This window comes from Leptonotus elevatus, chromosome 17, assembly GCF_054856555.1.
Source record: "Leptonotus elevatus isolate MCC_2025b chromosome 17, RoL_Lele_1.0, whole genome shotgun sequence".
Classification (NCBI taxonomy): Eukaryota; Metazoa; Chordata; class Actinopteri; order Syngnathiformes; family Syngnathidae; genus Leptonotus; species Leptonotus elevatus.
The window spans coordinates 3892363-3918732 of record NC_141255.1 but is presented as its reverse complement, the minus strand read 5'-3'; the positions used below and the strand labels follow the sequence as shown (position 1 = coordinate 3918732).

At 39.8% G+C, this 26370-nt stretch overlaps 1 protein-coding gene across 1 annotated transcript; it reads left to right on the top strand.

Moving 5' to 3' along the window:
• The first annotated feature begins 890 nt into the window (after positions 1–890).
• On the top strand, positions 891–22292 carry pdzrn4 (PDZ domain containing ring finger 4). The gene is made up of 10 exons (XM_086059388.1): positions 891–941; positions 1044–1231; positions 12799–13034; positions 13139–13241; positions 16441–16539; positions 16847–16909; positions 18325–18420; positions 18506–18580; positions 18662–19690; positions 21069–22292. Exons 2-10 carry the CDS (start codon positions 1163–1165, stop codon positions 21639–21641), a joined length of 2343 nt encoding a protein of 780 aa, XP_085915514.1. The 5' UTR covers positions 891–941; positions 1044–1162; the 3' UTR covers positions 21642–22292.
• Positions 22293–26370: the final 4078 nt, after the last annotated feature.

Genomic DNA, 26370 nt, shown 5'->3' with positions numbered 1-26370 from the left:
AATAAACGGAAAAAATACCATATGTCAGAACTGTATCAAACTGTTATACAGCCAGTACCACTAGCCTGTTTGTTTGTTAGCCCATAGCTTTGGCATTATCCAGTAACTTTACTCAGGTGTGTGTGTGTGTGTGCGAGTGTGTGTGTGGCGGACTAAAAGGCAAGTCGGCTAGCAAGCAGACCCGTGGTCATATGGAATGGCGGGCGGCTCAGTACTTCCAAAGGAGGAGGGCCGACTTGTGCACAAACCTGGTCAAGCCAATTAACAGGGAATGATTTACAGATAATATGGACTCACCAGAATCTCATTTATATTTAATCCTGATCCATAAATACAAAGCAGACACTGAAGGAATGGCGTGAATATTGCTTCCCCCCCCCAAACAACCATAAGTGTAGTGGGGCCAGTTGGGCTGCGAGTTAATTTGAAGCCAATCAATAGTGGTCTGTGTTTCTTCCTGCGTGTCAGCCCAGTCCGGTGCCCTTGTCAAAGTGTCGAGTTTGGTGACTGTAAATCTATGGCGGGCCTCGCTCCTCGCTCCTCGCTCCTCCTCCTCTTCCTCTTCCTCCTCCTCCTCCTCCTCCAGCGCAGGAAGGGGCAACTGATTGAATGTGAATGAGATTGATTTCCACGCCAAATCCAGTTGCGTGGCGCGCGCACTTGATTCTAACTCGATTAAACAGTCAAGACACTTGTTAGGCTTAACAAAGAGATTGCACGGACGTCTTCGCAAACACACCTGCAGCCACGCCCACATTCTGCACTCTCCGCCCTCCTCCGTTTCTCTCCCAGCCAATGAGAAGGAAGCCCATATTGTGTGGAGGCAGCCCGCCACGGGAGGGAGGCGTGTCCGCCCGACACCAAAAGTCCGCTGGCGCGCGAGCGTTCGGCTCCACACTGGAAGAGGCGGCCGAGGGAGGAAGAGAGTGAAAAGAAGCCAGGTGCTTTTTTTCACTCAACCCTGCCAGGGACACGCGCCCGCTCGAAAGACAGTTTAGTGATACGTGCGCGTGTGTGTGTGTGTGTGTGTGTGTTTTGCACAGAGTGGGGATCCTCTGAGGGATGCGAGAGGGGAGCCGAGGAGCAGGAGCGCCGGGGGGAGCTCAGGCGCGCGCGAGCATCTCACTCCGACGGACGGCGCGCCGTCTCCTTGGCAACCACGATGGGCTGCAATTTGTGCACCTTGCAGAAGCGGGAGGAGCACTACAAGCTGCTGTACGAGATTGCACAGGTGAGAGGAGGAGGAGGAGGAGGATTAAGATGACGAGGATGGAAAACTGAGAGAGCTGTTATAAAACTTTTTGGGTTCGGGGACCTGGAGATTGTTTTTTTTTTTCCGGGTGTAACGTTTTGAAAAACGATTTGAATGAGAAAATCTGTTCTGATTTAAAAACATGAGTGCATCAAATCTAATTGTTCCACAAATATATTGAGACGTATCAAATAATTTTTGTTGTTGGAGAGATGCACTGCCCTAATTGATGTGTATCATCTTTTTGAAGGAGTTACCACATTTATAGTACTGAGAAGTTTATTCATATTTCATAATGTACTTCTCGAACCTGAATCGTATTTCTCTCCATTTATTGGTACGTATCGAATCATTGTTTATGTATAAAATTTATATTAGGGGCCTGCGACACTCCAATATGACGATCATAGTATTATGACTGTAAATATTTAGAAGCTAAACTTCAACAAGGTCATATCACAAAAATGAACTCTTTCTTTTCACATTTATTTTGGTGTGGGAAAAAAATCATTTTGTTTCAAAAAACTAAAACATTATTCATGCAGGAATGTTGGATGTCATATCAATCATAATTTCATAATAATTGGACCAAAGCTAAGCTAACTGTTTATGTACGTTTAAATGATACAAAAGAGTTTACTGCCAATTATTTTGTGAACTTCTAAGCTCTGATATGCCAAACTTTCAAACCGATACCGCCCAAATGTTTCCACGACCGCTTGAATGCAACTTCATTGCTTTTTGTACTGACAATCTGCCAGAGTTTGGACCTTTGGGGCACGTTTTAATACGATCCTCCGAAAAACGGAGAAGATCTTTTCTTTTGCTGCCTTCAAACGCAGCATGGGCAGAAAATTCCGTTTGACAAGATTTTGGATGTGTTGATTAGAAAGGAAAGGCCTGTAAAGTGTGAATCTCAATGTGTTTTTTTTTTTTTTCTCTCCGAACAATCCTGGCCATACGGTAAGGTGTGCTGAGTGTGGCAAACGGTGTGCTTTGTTGGCAAGTACAGTATAGGCGGGCCCGTTCGGGTTCATTCATCATTTAGCGTCGTGCTCTGTGAGCGAGCAGCAGCAGATTTGCATACGGAAGCATGAGGGTTATTTTATGGGAAGCACGCTTGTGTCAAATGAAGCTCAAAATCAGGATAAGGAGGCAAGAATGAGTTATTGGCGCAATCGCACATCAAGTGTTGATGAGATGCTTGGGTGCCAATTAGAGCGAAAACTTTTTTTCCAACAAAGTGTTCCGGCTTTCTTATTTTACAATATATGATTATCAGTAAATTATATAAAATTAAATTATATCTCCCAGTATAAAGATGAAAGGAGACGAGAGTTGAGTTTGCGCGAGCAATAAGTATGTCACAGTGTGACTTTTGTCCTCAAAGTCGAAGCTGATGAGAGAGTGAGAGATTTCTCGGCAATCCCCTCGTCGCGTCTCCCTTTCATCGTTCCACATTTCTCAAATCTTCTCCCCCCCTCCAAGCCCGACGCGCTCCCTGTTGTGAGCGTTTTTGCTGCTGTTTGTTTCCACGGATACCACCTGCTTTGGAATATGATGAAAGCTTCTGGATGAGGATGATTTGAGTGGGAAAAAGAAATATTGTCAGTCCAAGTCGTTCACGTTCTTCTTTTATTTATTTACAAATTGGTGAACAAAATTTTTTTTTTTTTTTTGTTGCTGGTCACATCACTTGTTGTTAGGCAGATTCCAAACATTTATGAGCAGTTAATGCCCTGTTGCACCCCATAGAAAATCAGTGAGAGTAAATCGCTACTTGGATACAATTCGACTCAGTTCAGTTCAATTAAAAACAATTATCGGATTCAAATCGATTTGCATTATACCCCTACGACTAACATACAGTATGGCGTAATAATTGAAAACAAAAATAAACAAAAGAAAACACAGTGCCATCTGCTGGCTGTTGTAATGAACTGCCTCACTTGCCGAAAATGCTAACTTATCAACAACAGATGAATATATGAATTTTCTATTTTTTTCCACGAGTATTCAATCGTACTTTTTTTGTACTGCCCTGCCAGCGCTAACTTTTAGTGACCGAATGTTGAAAAAGATGATAGTGAATGGCAGCAAGACAATATTTATCTTGTGCGGCTCGACCGGGTCAGTGAGTGTGTATCGGTTGTATCCGCCGGGGGACAGATGCTCAGCCACATGTCCAGCCTGTTAGACAGCACCATGCGGGGGGGGGGGGGGGGGTCGGGGGGAAGGGGGGTGTAGACGCAGACCCTTCTCCAGTCGGTTCCAGTCCACACACAGCCGGCCGCTCCATATGGCCTCCTCAGACCTGAGCCATTGCATGACATCATCCAGAACGGGTTGAAAAAGAATCTTTGCAGCAAAAGCTTGGAATAAGGCGACCTTTTCTTTTATTGTTGGAGCGTAACAAGTGGCGCGGGTCAGCGAGAAGCCCTTCTCACCTGTGAGCGTGATTGCACTTGACAAGTCCCTCCCATGCAAACACTCTCGACTGTGAGATTGCATGTCAGAAATGAAAAGAAAAATCTATTGCGCTACTTTTTTTTTTTTTTTTTTTTTTCATCCACTTTCATTTCATACACTTGTTTGCGAAGGGTCAAAATGGCAGAAAGCAACCACCCACCGACGACTGTGCTGGCTCTGATAAGCTCGGAATGAAAGCCTGTCTGGGGTGGACACAATCCACACACACACACATTTCCCTCCTCCCGTCCAGACAAAGCCAAAAGATGCACACACACACACATTTAAAAGGGTAGACATAAGCATATTTACACACACGCATCACAAACATGCTGCCATGTTTATTGCACATTCTCTGCTTTATTTTTACGACTGTGTAAAAATGTCAGCTCTCGTTTTTATGCCCGATGAGAGGACTTATCAGTTGTTATCAGCTTTGGCCAATTAGCCTGGCCAAGATGATAGGATAGGAAGCGAGGGCGGGATAAAGAATGGAGGAGGAAAGCGTCCATTCTTCCCAAAAAGCATTCTCTCGTTCCTTATCAGTCGCCAGGCACTGTTTCAACTTTGTTCCATCCCATTGCCTCAGCCAGTCTTTCACTCCCTGGAGCACTTCTTAATACACTTGGGCCAGGGGTCAGCAACCTTTACTGTCAAAAAAGACATTTTAGGCCCCAAAAAAAAATAAAATAAAAAATGTGTTTGGAGCCACAAATGTTTGAACATTATGATGATAGTGTTTTAGGTTAGTCTAATGTGCTGAGGGCCCAAGAGCCAATTAAGGCTGCAACATAGCACAAAAATATGCAGCATATTGATTTTCTGACAAATTTCTGACACTTTTTTTGCTGTTGCAATTTTATGGACATATAGTAATTTTTGTCTTATGGCTATTTTTTTTTTGCCTTTTTTTTTTCTATAAATTTAATTTTGTTTTATTTTCAGGATTTCTGTTTTTTTTTTATTTTTTATTTTTTTTAGACATGTTATAATTACTTTTTCAATGTTTTCTTTTCTGGCTTTTTAAAATTCCATTCTCTGACATTTTTGGCAATTTCATGGACATTTTATGGTAATTTTCTGCTTTTCCTCTTCCTTTTAGGATTTTTTTAGGTCATTTTTAGGTCAACATTTTGATCTAACTTTTCTCTCTCTTTTTCTGACAGCTTAAAAATGCTGACTCTGACATTTAAAAATGTTTTTTTTACTGATAATTATACATTAAAAAAAATCAAAATCATTAATTCATAAAAATATATATATATATATGAAAATTATTAATATGTAATAATAATCATAATGAAATTTATGTCAATTATATTTTTTCAATTTTTTCAAAAGTCATTTTGCATAGACCACACAATAAAATGAATTTCAAAAAATAGATAAATAAAATAAAACAAATAATCCAGTAGCCAGAGGGGGAAAAAAGTCCCAATCAAAATGTGGTTTCCTTTTAAGGAATACAGTGAAGTGCAAATAATTCAATTCAATACAATAGCGTTTCAAGTAATTTAGTCATATCTACCATGTTAAGAATTCCTCAAGCTGTTTCTTGTGTGATGTTTAATTATATCTTGCTTTTAATTTGGAAGGCTGCTGTGTATTTCCGTTTCCTGTTTCTTGTTCTCCGTTCGTCATTCATCTCAAAGTCAATGACGATGTAATATCCAAAGATCTGTCTGCACTTCCGCAGCCGCTCAATACATGCAAAATAACCATTTCGGCCTTTAGTTTCTGACCGAAAAACGGCCACAAGAGCGGGGGCCGATACCAGTATCGATATCCGTCGCGAGTACCGATATGATCTCCACCCTTTCAAAGGAGGATTAAAAAAAAATTTATGAGCCTTAAAGACAGCAAAGGCAAAAGAGAGAGACTCATTTAATTCGATTTTGTTGTAAAAAAAAAAAAAAACTGCACCCAGTCTGTCTCAATCCATTTTGGAAATCCGCAGTGAGGATGCAGGTGGTCTGAGGGGCGGATGAGATTACAGCAGCACGCTGGTGTTGAATTCCCACTTAACTAAGCCGAGTTTGGAAGTCAATTAGGCCCACTCGGAGGTTGCCGTCGAGTCCAGTTACGGATAGGATAGCACTAAACCATCTGCATAGTCAGGCGGGTATGATTACATGTGGCATGTGGTGTAACTAGAACACACTTTTGGCCTCAGGCTGGAGAGTTAGACCGTCCCAAATGGCGCGAAGGTGTGAAAATGTTTCTCTGGATGTCTCGGCAAACGTATTTTGTCTTCCCTGTGGATCCGTTTCACGGGATTTGTGCTCCTCGTTTGTGTCAACGTGATATTTCAATGGGATTATCCTCTTCAAATGGAGTCACCTCGCAAGTCCAAACCAAACAGTAGCTACCCGGATTGCCCTTTTTGACACCATGAGACAAGTTATGATCACGTAACATAAGCCAAATAAAAGGAATGTCCAGTTATGAATGGTGCCAAAATTGGTAACCTTCCATCCATTTTCGAAAAAAAAGTACATTTCTGTTTCTATTTTGCAGCAATTGGCATTAGAATATAGTTAAGTTTCATCATTATTCACAAATCTGTTTTAAACACTGGGGAAAAGAGGTTTTTGCAACATGGCCTTGGTTGATCTCTTATACTCTGCTACCACCTGCTGGCCGTTTTTTGCTACCATTGCTTTGCTACAAAGCCTTTTGTATTCTCTAGCATTAAAAAAAACCTTTTTAGGACTATGGTGATATTTCAAATAGAACATATTTATACATTTTTGGGAGCAAGAATCAGAACGACAAAACTGTGATTTTTAAAGATTTTATTTCTTGTTTGCGAAGCATTTCCTTTCTCATAAAAGGCTGCGGTTTTTAGATTTTCATTTCCACCAAAGGGCAAACTTCATGTTATGAATAATGCTAATGAGCTACATGTTCCAGTTAGCATAAACATGCATCACTTTGAAATTCATTGAAAAAGTTTGATCACAACGGTGGAAAAATATGAAGTTCACACTCCGGGCCAAAAAGAACGTTTAATTTTATGCAAAGAGCAACCGCGTGAATCTTTAATTTTCTTTTTTTGGGGCTCTCCAGGAAAATGATTCATTTTCCAAATGTTTTATGCAAATGCTTTTTGCCTTCAGCTAAAATCTGAAATAAATTCATTGTCAATGGCAGAAAACTGCAGACTTTAAAGGATGCTCTATTACCACCAAAATGCAACCTTTTTTTATTTATAATTTCTGATGATATGGAACACAATTTGGAGTTGATTAAATGTGTGGAAAAAGACATTTTCTAGTAGCGTAACACATCACCTCCTTGCGAACTCGGCCATCTGGACGAACGATACGGATCCGACCCCTGACCCCTGACCCCCAGCAGCCCAATTCCACCTCGGTGCAAGGATGAGGGAGGGAGGGGCCCCTCTATTGTCCTGTATCATTTTAATGCCAACGAGAAATAAAAGGCGATGTGTGCAGAAATCCAGTAAATTCCTCGCAATCCGAGACCGCGGCCCCATGTGACAAAAGAGGGCTAATTACGGCGGTGGCAACACGCCGCACGTCTCGCTGCTCGCTAATTGTTATTGTCTTGGCAGGATATTGAGGCTAATGAAAGTCTCGTGGATGCATTCTGTCAAGCCACGCCCACCGCATGGCTGAGCCTATTAGTTCAACCGCACGAGGATATTAGTCATTTTATTTGCCGTTTTGTTTGTCACTTTGGATTTGATTGCAGCAGAATCGGCGCTAATATAAATACTTGAGCGGAGCAAGTTGAAGGCGTCGAATGAATAAAGAGAAAGGGATACAAAAAGAAGCTGCATTCATGAGAAGACGCTTGTTTTGCATATGGAGGAGAGCAGGAAATGAAAAGTGCGAACGCACACTTGCGTCAGAAATGTGTGTATTTGCAGTATATTGCATTCCCCCATGAGAAAAAGTCCAATTTAAAAGGAATAAAAGCGCCTACCTATATAAGTTATTGACTAGCATGTTGACATTCTTACTTTTATGGCTTCATCTGCTTTAGATTAGAGTCATTTATATTATGATTTATCACCATATCAGCACATTTTATGTCCATTTTTTATCACTGAGATTTTAAATGCCACATAAAGTTACCAAAACTAGTTTTTCTAAGAAAGTGCACTCGATTAACCCAGCTTGTCTTTATATGTGTATATATACAGAATAAATATGTATATATATATATATATATATATATATATATATATATATATATATATATACATAATATAAGGGTTGTCAGGCGATACCATTTTTTATTTTAATTAATTAATAATTAAGAATTAATTAATTAATCGCATGGCTTCAATAGTTAACTCACGATGAGTCACAATTTTTATGTATGTTCTAAAGTTTTTATACGCTTGTTAACATAAATGTGGGGATTTTTTTTTTTTTTGAAATATGACTGCATCTTTTAGTCATTGATACTGTAATTTCATAATAATTCATTCACAATTTAAAATATGTCATATTGATTTGTGTTGAGGTCATTTTTCTGCCACTAAATGGCATAATTGCAATTATTACACACTGATGCCACAATTTGTACTCAAGTAAGAGAACTGTTACTTTGGAATAGGACTCAAGTAAAAGTAAAAAATCTTCAGAGAGAGAGAGAGAGAGAGAGAGAGAGAGAGAGAGAGAGAGAGAGAGAGAGAGAGAGAGAGAGAGAGAGAGAGAGAGAGAGAGAGAGAGAGAGAGAGAGAGAGAGAGAGAGAGAGAGAGAGAGAGAGAGAGAGAGAGAGAGAGAGAGAGAGAGAGAGAGAGAGAGAGTTGACAAATTCCTGTAGTGTTAAATGTATGAGAGAGAGAGAGAGAGAGAGAGAGAGAGAGAATAAATACATAAATAATACAGAAAATGGCTGGTTGCAGGCCAAATCCTCCGTAAACATCAAAGTGGATCTTTTCCGAAGGACGCTGGCAGAGATTTCCTAATGTGAGTGGCCAGCACGACGAGTTGAAGGACACGACGGCCACCCAGGAAATATGCCGCTTTTGAAGAAACAAACCAAAAGAATATTTATTTTGAATCCATCTTCAGAGAGGGGAAGGCTTAGTTGACGCCGCTGCGCTTAATCCGTGTTTCATGTCGGCGGCCGGTTTGATGCAGAACTAATTGGCTGTTTTTGTGCACGATCCCGCGTCTGCAAAACGGTGAAGGACACTCATTGCCACTTGAGCCGACTTTTTTTGCATACGTGATGACCGAACTCGCCAGTCGAGCGTTGCGTCTCCTTGAAACCGTCGTTGACGTCCGTGAGCGGCCATCTTTACCGCCTGCTTGCCATTTGATTTGCATTTCCGGCTAATTGTCTCTCATTAAATGCCTTGTCACTTTGATTAATTGGGGCAGTGTCGAAATGAAAAGCAACGTTACTGATTGTTGGGACAAGAGAAAGGATTTGTGGATTTATTAGCCACAGCTAAGCGTGTTTTGCGCTACAGGGTTGACGGTCCAAATTCAATGTTAGTCTTTTTCTTTTCTTTTTTTTAACTAAACTTCTTGCACATTTTAAGGCAGTGGTTCTTCACCTTGTTCAAGGTACGGAACCCCATTAGTTCCCTATGCACATTCACTCAACTCAACTCTATATATATTGAGCACTTAAAAACACCCGCTGTTTTTTAATTCATTCACTACCTTTGATGCCTATAAAAGTCAAAAATTTATTGTAACTATTTCTATTAGTTTACTTTTTTTCCCACTTTTGTTAACAAAAGTATGCAAACCGAGTTTTTTTATTTTATTAGAACAGATATAAAATTTGTGATTAATCGTGCGATTAATTACGTTTAAAAATTGTAATCGCTTGACGCTCCTAATGATTTTTTCTTTTAAAAAAAACACATTTTTCATTTATTTTTTAAATAAAAGATGATTAAAAATCAGCGGCGTCAGGCGATTCAAATTTATTGTAATGAATCACATGACTTCAATATTTAACTCACGATTAATCACAAATTTTATATCTGTTCTAAATAATTGTTTTTTTCTAGGTTTTCATACTCTCGTTAACAAAAGTAGAAATAAATTTTTGACGTCTATAGCCGTCAATGGCAGCGAATGAGTTCAGATGGAACCCAGGGGCAGCAGATACAATGAAAATGGCAGAAGCCCCAGAATTGAACCCTGCAGAACACCATACGTTCCATTACACATGTGAATTCGTATTGCACCTATTCGTCCAACCACTTTCTTTTTCTTTTTTTTTTGACAGTAAAAATTTAAATAGAAAGAAAAATCACACGCTGTACCATCACAACAGCTAAAAGTCGACTACTGAGTGCACCAAATTCCCTGCGGCGAAGATAGGCTTAGAATTGCCCCTGGCTTCAAAGCAAGTCATGTTCAAAAGAAGTATGGTACTTTTTGAGGGCTTTAAATGCATAACGAGCGTACCCTCGACTCGGAGTACTTCCCGAGGTGCATTTCCTCCACAAGAATATCTTCCGGCATCACTGGCGTGAAGGTGTCGCAAGACAAGGGTCAACGCGATTCACTGGAGCCTGTCACTCAAAGACCCCCTTCCCACTTTTCTTATTGAAATGAGACATTTATGACGGCCGCGCCGGCCTCAAACGAGACGGCTGCAGATTGTGAGCGCAAGCCGCCACCTGCGCTTCCTTCCCTTGTCAACAATACACACCATCCCCCCCCCCCCCCCCCCCCCCCCAATGGAATAACAATCGTATTGGAGTGACGTTCACAAGAATCTCAATCTGACGGAAAAAAGGGGATTGGGCGCAAAAGGGGGGGGGAATAGCAAGCAAGGTCGGCGTTGAATAGCGAAAAGCTTATTGTCCCGAAGCCATTCAGTGACAGCGGCATTATCAGCGCAGTTAATGCAGCTAGCGTATTGTAGCGCTTGTGTTAATCCTGCCGGGAGATCATGTCACGTATGAAGGATGTCTTCTTTTTTTTCTTTTCCCCTCACAATGACACCCTATCTGACAGATTCGGCATCATATACTCTTATCTCCACGCAGCAAACACAAATAAAACGCCATCTCTTATCTGCAGTCCCGTTTGAATTTAAAAAAAAGTGGGGAGAAAAAAAAGATAAAAGCCGGTGACACATTTGACTTTTGAGCATATTGGAGGCCTCAGGCTGACCTTCACCGCGTGCTACTTTCAACCCCAATTTCGAGAGGCGCCACTTTTTGCGCTCCAGCCGTGTGCTTGCAAGCACTCGTGGCTGACGACGTGTTTAATTAGAAGATCACAAACTATTGGATTAATAGCCCGTGGCCTAGAATGACTGTTTGCTTTGTCTCCCTTGGAAAATATTTTATAACAAATGTCATTTCGTTTTTGGGATCCAGCGCTGGATGAGCTCCAGTATTTCAACCAATTTGTTTTTTGTTTTTTTTAACCCAGTCGTCGTTACAAATATGGGCATTTTTTACATCACTGTGAAAATAGATGACAAATGTGTTTGTGGTAGTATTTAACTCATTCACTGCCATTGACGGCTTTAAACGTCAAAAAATAATTTGAACTATATCTATTAGTTTAACCTTTTTTTCCCACTTTTGTTAACAAGAGTATGAAAACCGATTAGTAACAATTTAAAAAAATAATAAGCGCCTGACTCCCTGAATTTTTAATAATATATATTTTTTTATTCATTCAATGCCATTGACGGCTATAAACGTCAAAATTTCATTTCAACTATTTCTATTAGCTTAAAATTTGTTCCACTTATGTTAAGAGTATGAAAACCTAGATTTTTTTTTAATATTGTACATTTAGAACAGATATAAAATTTGGGATTAATCGTGAGTTAATTAGTAAAGTCATGCGATTAATTACAATTAAAAAATGTAATCGCCTGACACCCTGAATTTTTTATCTTTATTTTTTTTTATGAATTTATGGCAGTGAATGAGTTAAGCTTCTTCATTCTTTTAAGCTCTAAAATACATTAGAGAAAAGTCCAAATGTTACATTGTGATTGACTGGGGTGCACACTTGTTATTGGGAAATACAGTAAGTGACTTAAATTATGTGTCAGCTCATGAGTTAATACATTGGCTATTTACACAATTACATTCAGTTTAGCTGACAGGTGTCAGTCACATTGACGTCTTAGGAGAGCACATTCACCCCCACCCCCCACCCATGTCATTCCCTTGTGGCGCAGCCTTTTCAAATCTTACATTGAATAATAAAATATACTCTGAAAGGCTCCTGCTAACATTAACATTAAATTAATTATAACAGCCTCTACCTTGGTCTAAATGTAACTTTGCAAGCCCAATAATTGTAAAAAAATCAAGGATGGGCTGGTGGCGATACCAGGCATTGGTATCGATTCCTTGGTATCTGGCCTTATTTCAAGGTATCGGTAGCGTACTCGAAATGGCAGATTTTGTTTGTTTTTTGTTTTTTTGTGGTCGGTGGGCTGAGGATGTGTTTTTAAACTATGTAAAGCACTTTGACTTGTATTTTTTTGTATGAAAAGTGCTATACAAATAATGATTGATTGATTGGTTGATTGATTGATTGATTGATTGATTGATTGATTGATTGATTGATTGAGATGATACCAGTATTGTCTGCCCTCTTGTGGCCGTTTTGTGACGATCAGGTACGAGAAATGAGAAGAGTAGAAAATTGCCATTAATTTCATGCAATTTAAAGGAAAACATGCTGTCTGTATTGGTATGTAATTAAAATGATCTGTCATTATTTTGTTAGGGAAAAATTTTATAAAGTGGTACTTCGCGGTTCACTTACTGCAGATTCACTCGATTGCAGATTTTTATTTGGGTCCATTTATGCTGCTGTTTTTGTCCTTTTTTTGTAATATTGGAGTAAATAATAACAGCTCTTTATTTGATTAAACACGATCTATTAAAAAAAATTGGTAAATTATTAAGAAACGTGTACCATGAAAAGTAAAAAAGAAAAAAGTTGACATTTTTCTTCTTTTAATTCTTAGCAAGTCCTATCACGAATGAGCTATTTTTAGAACAGACCGCAATTAGTAAGGCCAACACATGCTTCTCAGCCCCCCTTTCAAACAGCCATGGTAAAAATGAACCGTGCTTGTTGTCTTGCAGGTGAACAGGCGTAACTTCTCCAAGGTGGAGCAGGATGAAACGGCGGCGGAGGCCATCCGACGAGACCCCATTGTCGTCCAGGTCATCCGGCCCGTCGCTGCTCCGCCGGAGGAGGCTTGCGTGGCCGACGTGTGCACGCAAACGGACATCACCTTCGAGCACATCATGGCGCTGGCCAAGCTCCGACCGGTGACGCCGCCCGTGCCTGACGTCTGTCCCTTCCTTTTGTCTGACAGGTGTGAGCTCCGTTTTTTTTTTTCCTGTTGTTTCGATGACAAGTTGCTGATGAAGCAGTGGCTTTAGTTGAGTTAGTTTGACATGACTGCTTGTTTCTTTCCAGCTGCCACTCTATCCACACGTTGGAGCATGAGTTCTACGAATGTCCCGAGTACCTTTCCAATATGCCTGCTGAGGTGGAGCGGACTGAAGAGTATGTTTATGAGGTACAATTGCACTTTTTGTGGTAATTGTTGTCAATAAGTGCTTCTACCTGGTCTATTCGGTTCAAATCGGTCTAAATGCGGAGATTAATAAAGTATCTATCTATCTATCTATCTATCTTGCTTGTCCCACCTACTTTCTTTATCTCAGCCAATCAGCTCCCTCCTTAAAGAGGAAGTGAATTCTGATTTAATGTTGCCTTTGCGGAATATAAATTAAGCAGCATAATCCAACCATTTTATCCATCTCATGCGGCGGCCATTTTGCCACTTTTTTTTGGACTGAAATATGACATCACAGTTGCTTAGGCTTTAGGTAACGGCCAATGATGGCTCAGCTTGTCACATGACCAAACTGTGATGTCATTTTCAGTCAAAAGCGAGAGGCAAAATGGCCGCCGCCCCGGTTGCTGTTTAGTTCATAATTCACAAACGCATTAATAATCAGAATACCGTGTTTACACTAGTGGGGGGGGGGGGGGGGGGGCGCAGAGAATATATTATTGTAAAGAAAATGATAATTTAAACGTCATATGTACAGCTGTGCCTCATCCCGTGACGAGTGAGTGTGTATTTTGTTGCCCGGTTTTGTGGAGTGCTTCGTGAACTTGTTTGTTTAAATAAAATGAAGAATGAAGTTTGCCACCCATTAGGGTCCATTTCGGACCCGGCCAATGCTACACCAAATTGCCAATTGCTTGGCTGGCCGGTCCACACAATGTAAACTACTACTTTAATGAGCAGACGAAACCACGTGTAGCACTGTGTGTGTGTATGCGCTAACAAATGGATTACAGCCGTCCAAAAGAGGACCTGCGGGTGATTGTCTGTGACAGTGACGAGCCGCCGTCAACTCTGGCTGGTTTAATGGGCACTTCCTGGTTCAGCGAGCGGCATTGTGAGTCATTAGGGCTCCCTCGCTGCCAGCTGAGGCCTAACTTGCTGCGTGATATGGATGAGAGGCTTCGTACAATCGCAACAAGGTCAGCTTGGCAGCCAGGTAGCATATCCGTCCATCCGTGTGTATCTAACTGAAACGCGGAGAGCTTTGTTGATTGGGGGAATGAGACAGGAGAGTCCCCGGAGTTGCGGCTGATTGACAAATCACCGGTAATGCACGGAAGTCAGCAACATGGTGCCAACATACTCACAAATTGACACTATTGTTTGAAAAAGGGGGAGAAAAGTATGTAAGCACAATAAAAGTAGATCATGGTAGCGTTTTAAGAATGCCTTGTGAATAGGATGGTACCCCTAAAAAAAATGTCTAATAATTAGCCTGTCTGTCTACACTGTACTAATACTCACCTATCCCTAAATAATAAATAAATATAAAAATAAATGTTGAAATAAATACGCAAATAGGTCAAATAAAGAGTAGCGTTGAGTCTAATAATTAGACTGTCTGTCGACACTGTAGGCCAGTGTAGACAGTACTAATACACACGGGCATTACGGAGGAGCAAAACTGCCCAAATTAAAAAAATTAAAAAATTAAATAAATGAATGAATAAATTACTAAAAGTGAAAATAAAAACAGATATAAAAATATAATTCAAAAATTGTATTAAAAAATAAGTATAAATGGAAATAAAAAACACAAATATATATATATACATACATATATCCCTAAATGAATAAATAAATCAAAGTAAAAATAAAAAACGAGATTCAAAAAATACAAATAAATGTTGAAATAAATACACAAATAAATATATAAATAGAATTAAATATCAATCAATGAATACAAATGCTCTGCTCTCACATTTATTTATTTATTTCATGCTGCAGATGCTCTGTCAGGCCGAAATGTTGTTCAAATTAGAGGGCGGTCCCAAACGTGTCTTGGGTGTCCATTGCTGGAGCTCTCCATGCAAGTCGGCGACTTCCTTATTCGCCAACCCCAGTTTACAACAGCGGAGCCCAAACTACGACACGCTTAGGACCACCCCCTCATTTGAATAACATTTTGACTTGACAGGGCGTCTGCAGCATGAAATAAATAAATGTGAGAGCAGAGTGTTTTTATTTATTGATTGATATTTAATTCTATTTATACATTTATTTTTGTATTTATTTCAATAATGATTTTTATATTTATTTAATTTTTTGAATCTCATTTTTATTTTATTTTTTACTTTTATTTATTTAGGGATACATATATATATATATATATATATATATATATATATATATTTCCCCATTTATATATATTTTTTTTATTTAATTTTTGAATTATAGTTTTTATATCCATCTTTATTTTCACTTTTAGTCATTTATTTATTTTTAATATGGCCAGTTTTGGTATTCCATAGGGCATATATTCTTTAGCCTCTGCACAGAGTGGCTAATATTACTGCTGTACTGAGAAACTGAGACGAGCTGAGTCTCCAGTACAGTACGTTCAATTCAAGGTAAAAAAAAACAATGAACATTAGATGCGGCAATCATTTCTTTTCAATTAGACATAATAGAAGTGTTAAGTGGCAATTAGGGAAAAATGTGGCGAACAGATGTTGCACACAATGCCGCGCTCGCCGTGTAACATTTATACGTCGGCAGCGGCTGCTAAATGGGATATTGGTCGTTTGACATGGGCGCGTAAACGAAGACACCGTTAACGCACAATGGAATTGTCGGTAGAGGAAATGAGTTTCGATGTCACGGCTGTCTCGGTCCAAATTAGACCTAATCATGTGTTTTTGAGACAACACGCCCGATCATCCTCTCACATTCAACTGATTTCAATTTAGTCCAAATGTCTTCTATGTTTCCTGATCAACATTATTGCTTATTTTCTGACATTTTGAATCGAAAATAGCCCACAACCTGAAAACTTCAAAGTTCCAGGTCCCAATTTGAAATGTTGAAAATCCTTTGAAACGCACCAAAACGTCAACACGTGACTATGGACAATCATTTCCAAATATCATTTCATAACCAGAATAAGTGTAGGAGTTTATTGAATGAATGGTTCATCAGAATGCAATGGAAACAGCAAAACAGCGATTAAATTATTTTTTATTTTTTTAAATGACACCACTCGACCATCCATTAGGATTATTCGACAGCATATGGAATCAATTTGGACCTAGTTTCCAGTAGCTGATATCATTTCAGGTGTAGCAATCCAAAGAAAATTCTAATTATCTGGCTAACCAATTAATTATGTCAAACTGAAACTTTTGGGTTTCTCCAACAGGAAGTGGAGCTATGCAAGCAAAACACTCAAGAGAAGCTGGGTCTAACGTTGTGCTACCGGACCGATGAGGAGGAGGACATGGCCATTTACGTCAGCCAGGTGCAGGCTTGTTTACATTGCACTGGTCCGACACGACACTGTTGCAGTAAATCTTCATCGGGCATGGTCACGTAAGAAGTGAAAAAGAGAACTGAGGATATCCTATATGTCTTTAAAAAGGCGCCATTGTGTTTTTTTCCGAAACAGCAAGATGCACGTTATTCAAGTCCAAAATGCTGGCTGTCATCCATTGTTGTCCTTTGTTTACTGCCACGAGATGTTCTTTGTTCAAATTATTGGCTGGTTTCGCTGTGTTATCACTGCTTGGCTGAAATGAAACGTGTTGTTTTGTTTTGTTTTTGCGCAGGTGGAGCCAAACAGTTTAGCAGCAAGAGACGGGCGCATTAAAAATGGAGATCGTATTCTACAAGTAAGTTCTTCCACAAGTGACGTTTATTTTTTTCAATAAAGGACTTTTTGGAGCTTGGAATCCTCTGGGCCACGGATCACCACATGTAGGGAATGAAAGTCTTTCGTCAGAGTTCCGGAAGACACTAAAGCAGCTCTTTGTTTCTATCTTTTTTAGATTGTCATTAACTCACTATTTCTATTAGTTTTACATTTTTTCTCACTTTTGTTAACAAAAGTATGCAAACCGAGTTTTTTTTTGTTTGTATTAGAACAGATATAAAATTTGTGATTAATCGTGAGTTAACAAGTGAAGTCATGCGATTAATTACGTTTAAAAATTGTAATCGCCCGACGCTCCTAATTTTTTTATAATTTTTTCTTCAAAATGAAAAAACATTATTACATTTTTTTAAATTGATTTTAAACTATTTAAATCGGGAGTTAACGAATGAAGTCACGCGATTAATTACGTTTAAAAATTGTAATCGCCCGACGTCCCTAATGTTTTATGTATTTTTTTTCTTTAAAAAAAAACATTAAAAATGTTAATAAAAAAACAATTAAAGAAAAGATTATTAAAAATTAGGGGCATCAGGCGATTAAAATTTGTAATCATAATTAATCGCATGAATTCACTAGTTAACTCAAGATTAATCACAAATTTTATATCTGTTCTAAATGTACAAAAAAATATATTTTCTTTAATTGTTTTTTTAATTAAAATTTTTAATAATGCTTTAGTGCCTTCCGGAACTGTGACAAAAGACTTTCATACTCTTGTTAACAAAAATGGAAAAAAAATGTTAAACTAATAAAAATTGTTCAAATGAATTTTGGACGTCTATAGCCGTCAATGGCAGCGAATGAGTTAAGTGAGACCAGCAACAAGGTGCACCATTATGCGCACATAAAGCTCATGCTTACATCTATTTTATGCACCACATGTTCTCCAACAAATGAAATGAGACGTTTCAAAATCTTGTAGAAAGTCATCCCAGAAGGGAACCAACTGAATTTACCAACGCCCCTATCGGTGTTAAGACGAGCTGACCTAACGCTACTTGTCCCTGTGGTGTACAAACAAAGACCAGCATAAAAACCCGCCGCTCACATTCCAGCTATTAATTCCCCTTGCTGGAGTGTTTCTGTTTGCTGTGAAAGATCATGGGCTTCGCTGTCCCCTGTCCTCGCGGCCCCATTATCTCCTTATGGCAGCCCCCATTACTCGAGAGGAGAAAAGATGAACACCGCCTGTCACAGAAGAGTTAATTGTGTGGCGAGTGAAGACAGAAGAGGTTGGACGATGCGCTTGCTCAACCTGCGCCGGAACATGCTTAGCGATATAGACGGCGATAGAGATGTGAGGGGTTGTAAAGCGTCCGGGCTTGGCGGACAGCCATGCAAAAACCCTTTTACAAATATTTTTGGGTGCAGATAAATGGACAGGCGGTGCAAGATAGAGAGAAGGCAGTTTCTTTGCTGTCGGGAGAAAACGCAAAGAGCATCGTCCTGCTGGTGACGAGGCCGCAGGTAACCACCACACGGGGCGCAACTTGACAATTTGTCACGGTTTCTTGCTTTCGAGGCGACATTTGGTTTGGTTTTTGGTTTTCAGCTGGAGGATGACGACGTGTGGCTTGACGATGAGCGACGGGAGTTGGTGAAGGAACTGAAGATGGAGATCCTGGAGGTGGGGAAGAAGGAATTCAGGATCCAGGTGCTTTTTTTAACAAGCATTTTTTTTCACTGCTTTTAAATTCTTCCTCCACAGGTTCAAGAGGAAAAGGCAGATGATACAGCGACCTGTTCCTCCAACGGCCAAGACAAAGACAGCGGGTTTGGATGCAGTACCGACAGTCCTGAGCACCAACCGCTATTGGCCAGACTCTACAGAAGGAGTCCAGCTCAGTGTCTGAGGGAACAATGGCGATCCCGGAATCCGCACGGCGTGCTATCGCAGGATTCCCAGGAGCAAAGGACAGTAACTAAAGAACAAGGTTGCGAAGGGGTAGTGAGCAATCACAATCTTGGAAATGGGATCTTAGGTTTGGAGAATCACTTTCAGCAACTTCTGGAGGTCAAGTGTCAAATCAGGAAGGGCGTGGAGTGCGGGGTGTACTCCATTCGGCACAGTATCGAGTGCAGCCTGACGGAGCAGGGCGGAGGGGACGGCGATAGCGCCGAGGAGGCCGACGACGGCGTTGGTGTGGAACAAGAGCTGAGGATGTTAAACGAAGAGCTGCGCAGCATCGAGCTCGAGTGCCAGAACATCATGCAGGCGCATCAGCTCCGCCAGGCCCAGCAGACGGACGCCTCGACGCCCCCGGCTTATTCGCCGGCTCGGAGGCTCAAGGGCCACGGCTGGCTGGCCGACATTCACGAACACCCTCAAAGTGAGAAGACCCGAGAAAAAGACAGCTCCAGCGCCTACAACACAGCGGAGAGCGCACGGTCCACCCCGCCGGGTAGGGAGCGATCTCCCGAGCAGTCCCTGCAGAGACGCATCAGCATCGCCAACCAGAAGAACCTCCGAATGGCCTCGTCAAAGCCCTCCAGCCCGATCCCTTTTCCAAAGTCTCAGGGGGCACCAGAACAAGGTGTACAAGCAGGTCCTTGCGCCGTTTTCTCCAGCAGCCCGGACCAGAGTAACCCCTCGCGATCGGAGTCCGACCCGGCGCTGCCCGCGGACGACGAGCGCAACGAGAAGAAGCGGAAAACCAAAGATCCAAAGAGAAAACCGCCATTTGCCTCATATCAAACGAGCCCTTACCACGGCTCACTCGGATCCCGGCAACTTCAGGTTGGTTTGATAACAGCAAGGCAATTGAGTAATCACTTATGAATGACTATGGCCAAATTAGATTTTGTCACCACACCGGGGTCCTGCAATCGCATGAGGCTCTTTAGTCCCTCTCTTGTGGCTCTCCGTGGATCTCTAAACAAAACAATAGTAGAAATGACTATTATTTTTTTTTTACATATTTACTTGTATTTTTTAGATAAAATATTCTTCAAATGAATTAAGGATTTAGATTTAAAAAAATATATATTTTTTTAATGTTCGCCCAAATTTTAAGTTGTCAGAAAAAGATGAAAGTTGTTAGTTTTTTTAGATAAATTATTATTCAAATGAATTAATAATTTAGATTTCAAAAATGAATAGTTAAATATTCCCAAAAATGTTAGTCCATATTTTTAAATTGGCAGAAAAATATAAAAAGGTTTTTTGTTTTTTTTTACATATTTATTTGTATTTTTTAGATAAATTATTCTTCAAATGAATTCATGATTTAGATTTCAAAATGAATAATTAAATATCCCAAAAAATGTTAGTCCAAATTTTTATGTTGGCAGAAATAGATGAAAAGGTTTTTTGTTTTTTTTTACAAATGTACTTGTATTTTTTAGATAAATAATTTTTCAAATTAATTAATTATTTAGATTTCAAAAATGAATAATTAAATATTCCCAAAAATGTTAGGAAATGTTAGAAAAAGATGAAAACGTTTTTTTTTAATTACCTAAAAATATCCCCAAAGTGATCATAATATGTTCAAAAAGGAAGAGGAACAATAACTGTCCATGAAATTGCAAAAAAAATGTCAGAGAATTGACTAAAAAAGATGAAAAGAAAATGTTCAAAAAAAAAAGCAGAAAATTACCATAAAATATTTTTCGAATTGCCAAAACAGTCAGAATTTTTTTTTTTTAAAGAAAAAAAAAGGCAGTAGAGAAAACGTACAAAAAGTAACTATAAAATATATGTGTAAATAAAGAGCTATATTGCGCTTTTGTCAGATTGTTTTTTTTTTTTAAGTACCACTGATTGTCACACCCAACTAAGTGATTATTTTCAGACTTGTTTTCCATTCATTTTATTACTAGATTATGCAAAATCTTTGATGTTGGTTAGCCATCTTAAAATGTGTAAAATGCTTGTTTTAAGCCTCACAGTATTGTAAAACTGGCTGTTAACACTCAATTTCAAGACTGCTTGATCAAATAAGATAATTGAGTAATAAGTATCTTAAAATGAGCAGAATGATTTGATTTGATTTTCAGTAAAAAAAAAAAAAAAAACTTGTGAAAGCAAAATAAGTAAATTTAGGTTAAATTTAAGAAATGATATCTTACTTAAGAAAAATCAAAGGGCATCATTTCAGCCGTTTGTGTTGCAGAGCTACATGCAGCTGCTCCAACAGCATTCTTCCTTGGAGTATTCCCAAAGCCAGCTGAGTCTGCTGAGCGTCTGCCGGGATCCGCTGAACCGCAACGGTCGCTCCGGGGAACCGCGTCTGGAGTGGAAGGTTAAAGTGCGAGCAGACGGCTCTCGCTACGCGGCCCGGAGGCCGGCTCGCGACCGCATCCTGCGGGAGCGAGCGCTCAGGATCCGAGAGGAGCGCAGCGGAGGCATGACCACGGACGACGACGCCATGAGCGAGATGAAGATGGGTCGTTACTGGAGCAAGGAGGAGAGGAAGCAGCACCTGGCGCGAGCCAGGGAGCAGCGGAAGAGGAGGGAGTTCATGCAGAAGAGTCGCTTTGAGTGTCTGAAGGAGGGGCTGGCCAGCGGGGCCGAGGGCCACAAGGAGGTCAGCATCCTGGAGCTCAGTCACAAGAAGATGATGAAGAAGCGCAACAAAAAGATTCTTGACAACTGGATGACCATTCAGGAGCTGATGAGCCACGGGGCTCGAGTGCCCGAGGACTCCAAAGTCCAGAACGCCTTCTTGTCTGTTACAACTGTGTAGGAGTCGTTTACAGTGCACTTTTTTTCTTTCTTTTTTTTTACATCAAGTAATCTGTCGTTTGTGAGGACTGTTAGCATTCCTTCACTTGAACACTTTTTTGCAACCTCAGCCATTTTCTTGTTATCTGCTTTTGGTAATGTAGAGAGGTTTGGTAAGACGCCAATTATGTTATTGTGATGGCCTCCTTCAAGGCAACATTTTTTTTTTTATACTGGGGGGAAATTTTTCACGATTTGTAATCTCGCTACGGAGCTTTTTGTATGAACTTTTTTTTACACTGAATGCGTAAGTGGTGTAAATAGGGTGTTGTAAATGTATCGTCAAAACTGAGAAGTCAGATATGATTGTACACCAGGGCAGATTGTACAAAAATACATTTATTGACAGGTGACTTCGATTGGAGTTGAGCGCAAAATTGCAAAAGAATACCTTCATTATGTCATCTCAAACCCCTGGAAAGCTTCCATTTCAGGTTTTACCTCAAGAATGGATCTATTGCTACTTTTTGAGCAAGACACTTCCAAATTCATTCATGTGTGATTAATTTATTGGTTACTATTATTTATATTCATTGTAAATTATTATTCTTAAAATGCTACCTTTACGAAACATTTAAAGATGTCAATAAATGTCTCATTTGTAGCTTTGCCACAAAAAAATATGGCTTTGACTCATTGATTGTTTAGGGGTAAAAAAAGAAAAAGAAAAAAGTTGTATATTGATTTTTCATGTTTTAACCACTTTTATATTGAGACACAAATTTGTTATCATCTGGACATTTTTCTTAAACCCAAAAATCAGATCTATTGTTAAAGATACATTCAAGTCTCTTCCATGCCACGCGTTATTATTTGTGGCGCTAATGGTAGGCTTGCAGTATAGAAGCTCTCATCTCAGAGTTGTCCCATTTGCGCATTTTATCCAAGACCGAGAAGCTGATCAATGCTGTGCAATCAGCTGCACTGTAAACCATAACCAAGCCTATTTGAGGGTGATTAGAGTGCATGATGATTGCTAATTGAACACGCGGGAGCAGAAAACGGGAGTTTCCTTAATGGCGGCACCTGGGTTATTATTACCTCCCCTCCACAGTCCTGGCGTCTTCTGATCTCCATATTATTGCTCGCTGGAAATCCGAAAAGTATATTTTTATGATGTTTCCGGGCTTGACAAGGCGTAATCATGTCACGGCAGTTTGCAAGATTCATGCATTTGCAGGGGGGGGGGGGGGGGTGGAAGACTGACTGCCTGCTTGTATATAAAGCGGGGGGGGGGGGGTCCGTTTAGAGCTCGGAGGCATACTCGCTAAACTATACTTCCATTTCAAAGCGTTTTGCGAGACGCCGGGGAAGTCTCCTCATCCCCCCCCCCCCCCAACCCAACCCCCCCACGTCAATCTGCCACGTCCGTCCACAGACCGCTGAGCTGAAGAATTAATGAGACACATCAGAGTGGTGCCTTTGTGCATCACATTAAATCAGGTGCACCCTTTTTTCTTTTTTTTTCAACCTGACTCCATATATGTGCATCATTCAAGGACAGAGGGACAACTCTGTTCAATCGAGTCCATTTTTGACTGATTAATCCCTATTCATATTTTTGACACATAATGTCGATATAAATATGTGAAATATTTTATATATTCTCATCTATGTGCCTCATTCATATTCCATCAGCCAAGTGGGTCGGGTGGCGCCACGGTTGAAAATTTCAATCTAAGGACGACTTTGAAGCAGCGAGACCACTTTGGGAAATTTAGAGCGGGTGAGACGTTAAATGTTTGTATTTTCGTTAGGGGTGTCAAAATTAGTTCATTAATTTTGAGTTAATTTAAAGTTGCTTTAATGGCACTCTTTTTTTTTTTATGTGCAGAATTTCACATTACTTCATGTTAAAGATTAGATAGCTCTTAATATGAAAAGAAAAATGCACTGAGCTGTCACCAAAGTCTTACAAATGCAGTTATGCCATCTAGTGGCAGAAAAATGACCAACACAAACCAATATCACACGTTTTTTACAGTAGACATCTTTTTAATTTTAACTAAATTTTATGTATTATTATGAAATTACTGTATCAATGACTAAAAGGCAGCCATATTTTTCCACTTTAATGTTGAGTATGAAAATTTTAAGAATTTTTTTTTTTACATTTAGAACAAATATAAAATTAGCGATTAATCGTGAGTCAACTATTGAAGTCATGTGATGAATTACGATTAAAAATTGTAAATTGATTGACGCATCTATCTATTTATCTATCATGACTTGATTCACGGGTAAAATGAATAGTGAAAGGGAGCGCTTCTATCAAAGGTGCGCATCAACTCACGGGAACCAGTTATAGAGGGACTGCTAGATGTCACTTGTCATGAAAAGAATGCATTTTCCATACATTTGTTGCAAAGTCTTCAGTCCAACTGCATTTCAGGAGCTAATAGTAGCGATAATCTGTTTTAATGTCTCAGAGGACTACAGATGCATTTGTTGATTGATCCTCATCAAACTTACTGGGGTGATTGTCATGTTTCGAAGCAAGAATCCTACCGAGTTTGAATGGTTTCCGGTTTAAATTGAGTCAATTAAGGGATATGGGTTTTGTTGGGATTAGAAACCAATTCGGTTTGTATTGAGTCTAAAGTTGCAGAAAAACTCCAGTCACTCAATCTCCAGAGATCACGTCCATTTTAAACAGCTAACAGGTTATAGATCAGTTAATCACCCCCCAAAAAAGTTAACTAGTTGATTTTTGAGAGGGAGAATTGAAACATCACATTTACTGTAATATAATGAGACTGGAAATGCAGTCGCGATGCAAAATAGGTCATGAATAAAAGATCATGTATTTCATTATATTGTCTATCACGTTTCATCTAATCGAGCTGAATGTAACCTAAAGGTTGGTGTGGATCCATTTGGAATCTCGGCCCCTCTGGGTAACAACTGAATGCACCACCACTGCCAGTGCCCTTGAGCCTAGAAACCCCACCCTCATGCTGTGACTGTACTGTACTGGCTCACTTGCTTGAATTATCGTATAACGTTTTGGCTGTTTTCAAAACAGCAGCGGGGGGGGGGGGGGGGGGGGTGGTACAGAAAATGTACCCACGCACTTCCTAACTGATGGAAATTCCCCAGACGAGTCGGAGACCGAAAGAAAGAAACAAATTCCTGAAGACGAGCAACTCATCTGGCGAGATTCTTTTTATATAATCTCCGGTGCGCTGTAAATCTCTCGTGTGTGAATTCTTCTTCTTCTTCTTCAAATTGAACTCATTCTCATCTTCAAAATTTTCAACAAAATAACTGGTAAAACTGCACAATGCATTTCTATTACCACTGTTCACAAATGACTCATGGAATTAATTAAACAAACCGGGGCTCCACTGTATTAGCATTGATTGGGAGGCATTTTTTTCCATTAGAATAAAAATCTTGATTAGCCGTCTCTTATGACAAATAATTATGATAAACATCTTCAGTCTGGGGTAAAGTGGGTCTTAACTCTTGACTTAATTAGCAAGTGGCCATATAACCAGAAGAAGAAAAAGGAGCAACTCACTCCATTCCGAGGTGCAAAATGACATATTTTGACATGCATCCCCCGCAACCGCATCTTTATTTATGCGTCCTTGCTGCCGCCAAAAGAACATCACGTGATTTAACGGAAAGGGGCGAAAACAGTTACATGAAACATGATAATTGTTGTGCATACTCAACACAATGGAATGCATTAAAGGAGGTAGCTTTTAATGGACTTGGATTGAATTATTGCCTTGCTGGTAGAGTTGCTTGCATATTTAGAAGATGATAACAATAATAATAATAATAATAATCAACATCATAATAAATGGGTCACGAATGTAATATATTCCACTTTTTTTTTGGTACAATCTCTCCATTGCTGCAGTGCATATGTTTTCTAAATGTTCATATACATAAATGTATTTTATTAGCGCTGTGTGTTTTGCCTTTGAGAGCAAAATCAATGATAGTCATCCAAGCGTGAACGAGGAGGAAAAAATAAGAATCAATGAAAAGTGCTTCAAAGCAGACGCAGCAAACCGGAATTGTTAATCGCTCGCATTGAATGGCACTAATTAAGCGTTTCTCACTTGGGTTCCTTTGAGCGCTGATCAATTAAGAAAGTCTGTTGACCAAGCTTGGCGATATTTTCCGGATTGTTTGGCCTTGATAACGAAAACAATCATCAACATTATTATTATTTTGGAGTAACATGGCTACAACGGCAAGTAATGATGATAATAATAATAGTTTCTTATAATGAACAATAATACTCTTTTTGAGCGTACAATGCAAACGTGGTGAATCAGCATTTAGCTGTTGTGCTGCGCGCAAAATTGCTAATGGAATACTGTAAAATGAAGTGTAAATGCTTTTTAATCCATGTTAAAAAAGTATCCCCCCCCCCCATCCATATCTATAATTAAGCTTTCAAAAAACTTTCCCCAACTTTTTGGGATTTCTAACCTAGCGAGGATAGCATTAAAAACACATCTTCCATCATGTAGCTCCCGTTTTGCTAGTGAGCAACATATAATGATGAAAACATCTCTGTTTCCCACCCTCGGCGTACACGAAACCTCCCTGCAGGGATTCCCGCGATCATGTAACCCATCTATTCACTCGACGGAACCTCCTCAGCACGCCCTTATACTTACCGCCGCGTTCCCCTCGGGGTACGGAGACGTGTACTAATAAGCAATGTG

Coding starts and splice junctions, on each gene's coding strand:
- pdzrn4 (XM_086059388.1), top strand. CDS start 1,163: ATGGGCTGCAATTTGTGCACCTTGCAGAAGCGGGAGGAGCACTACAAG. Junction 16,540..16,846: donor TGGCCATTTACGTCAGCCAG/GTGCAGGCTTGT, acceptor GTTTTTGCGCAG/GTGGAGCCAAACAGTTTAGC. Junction 18,421..18,505: donor TGCTGGTGACGAGGCCGCAG/GTAACCACCACA, acceptor TTTGGTTTTCAG/CTGGAGGATGACGACGTGTG.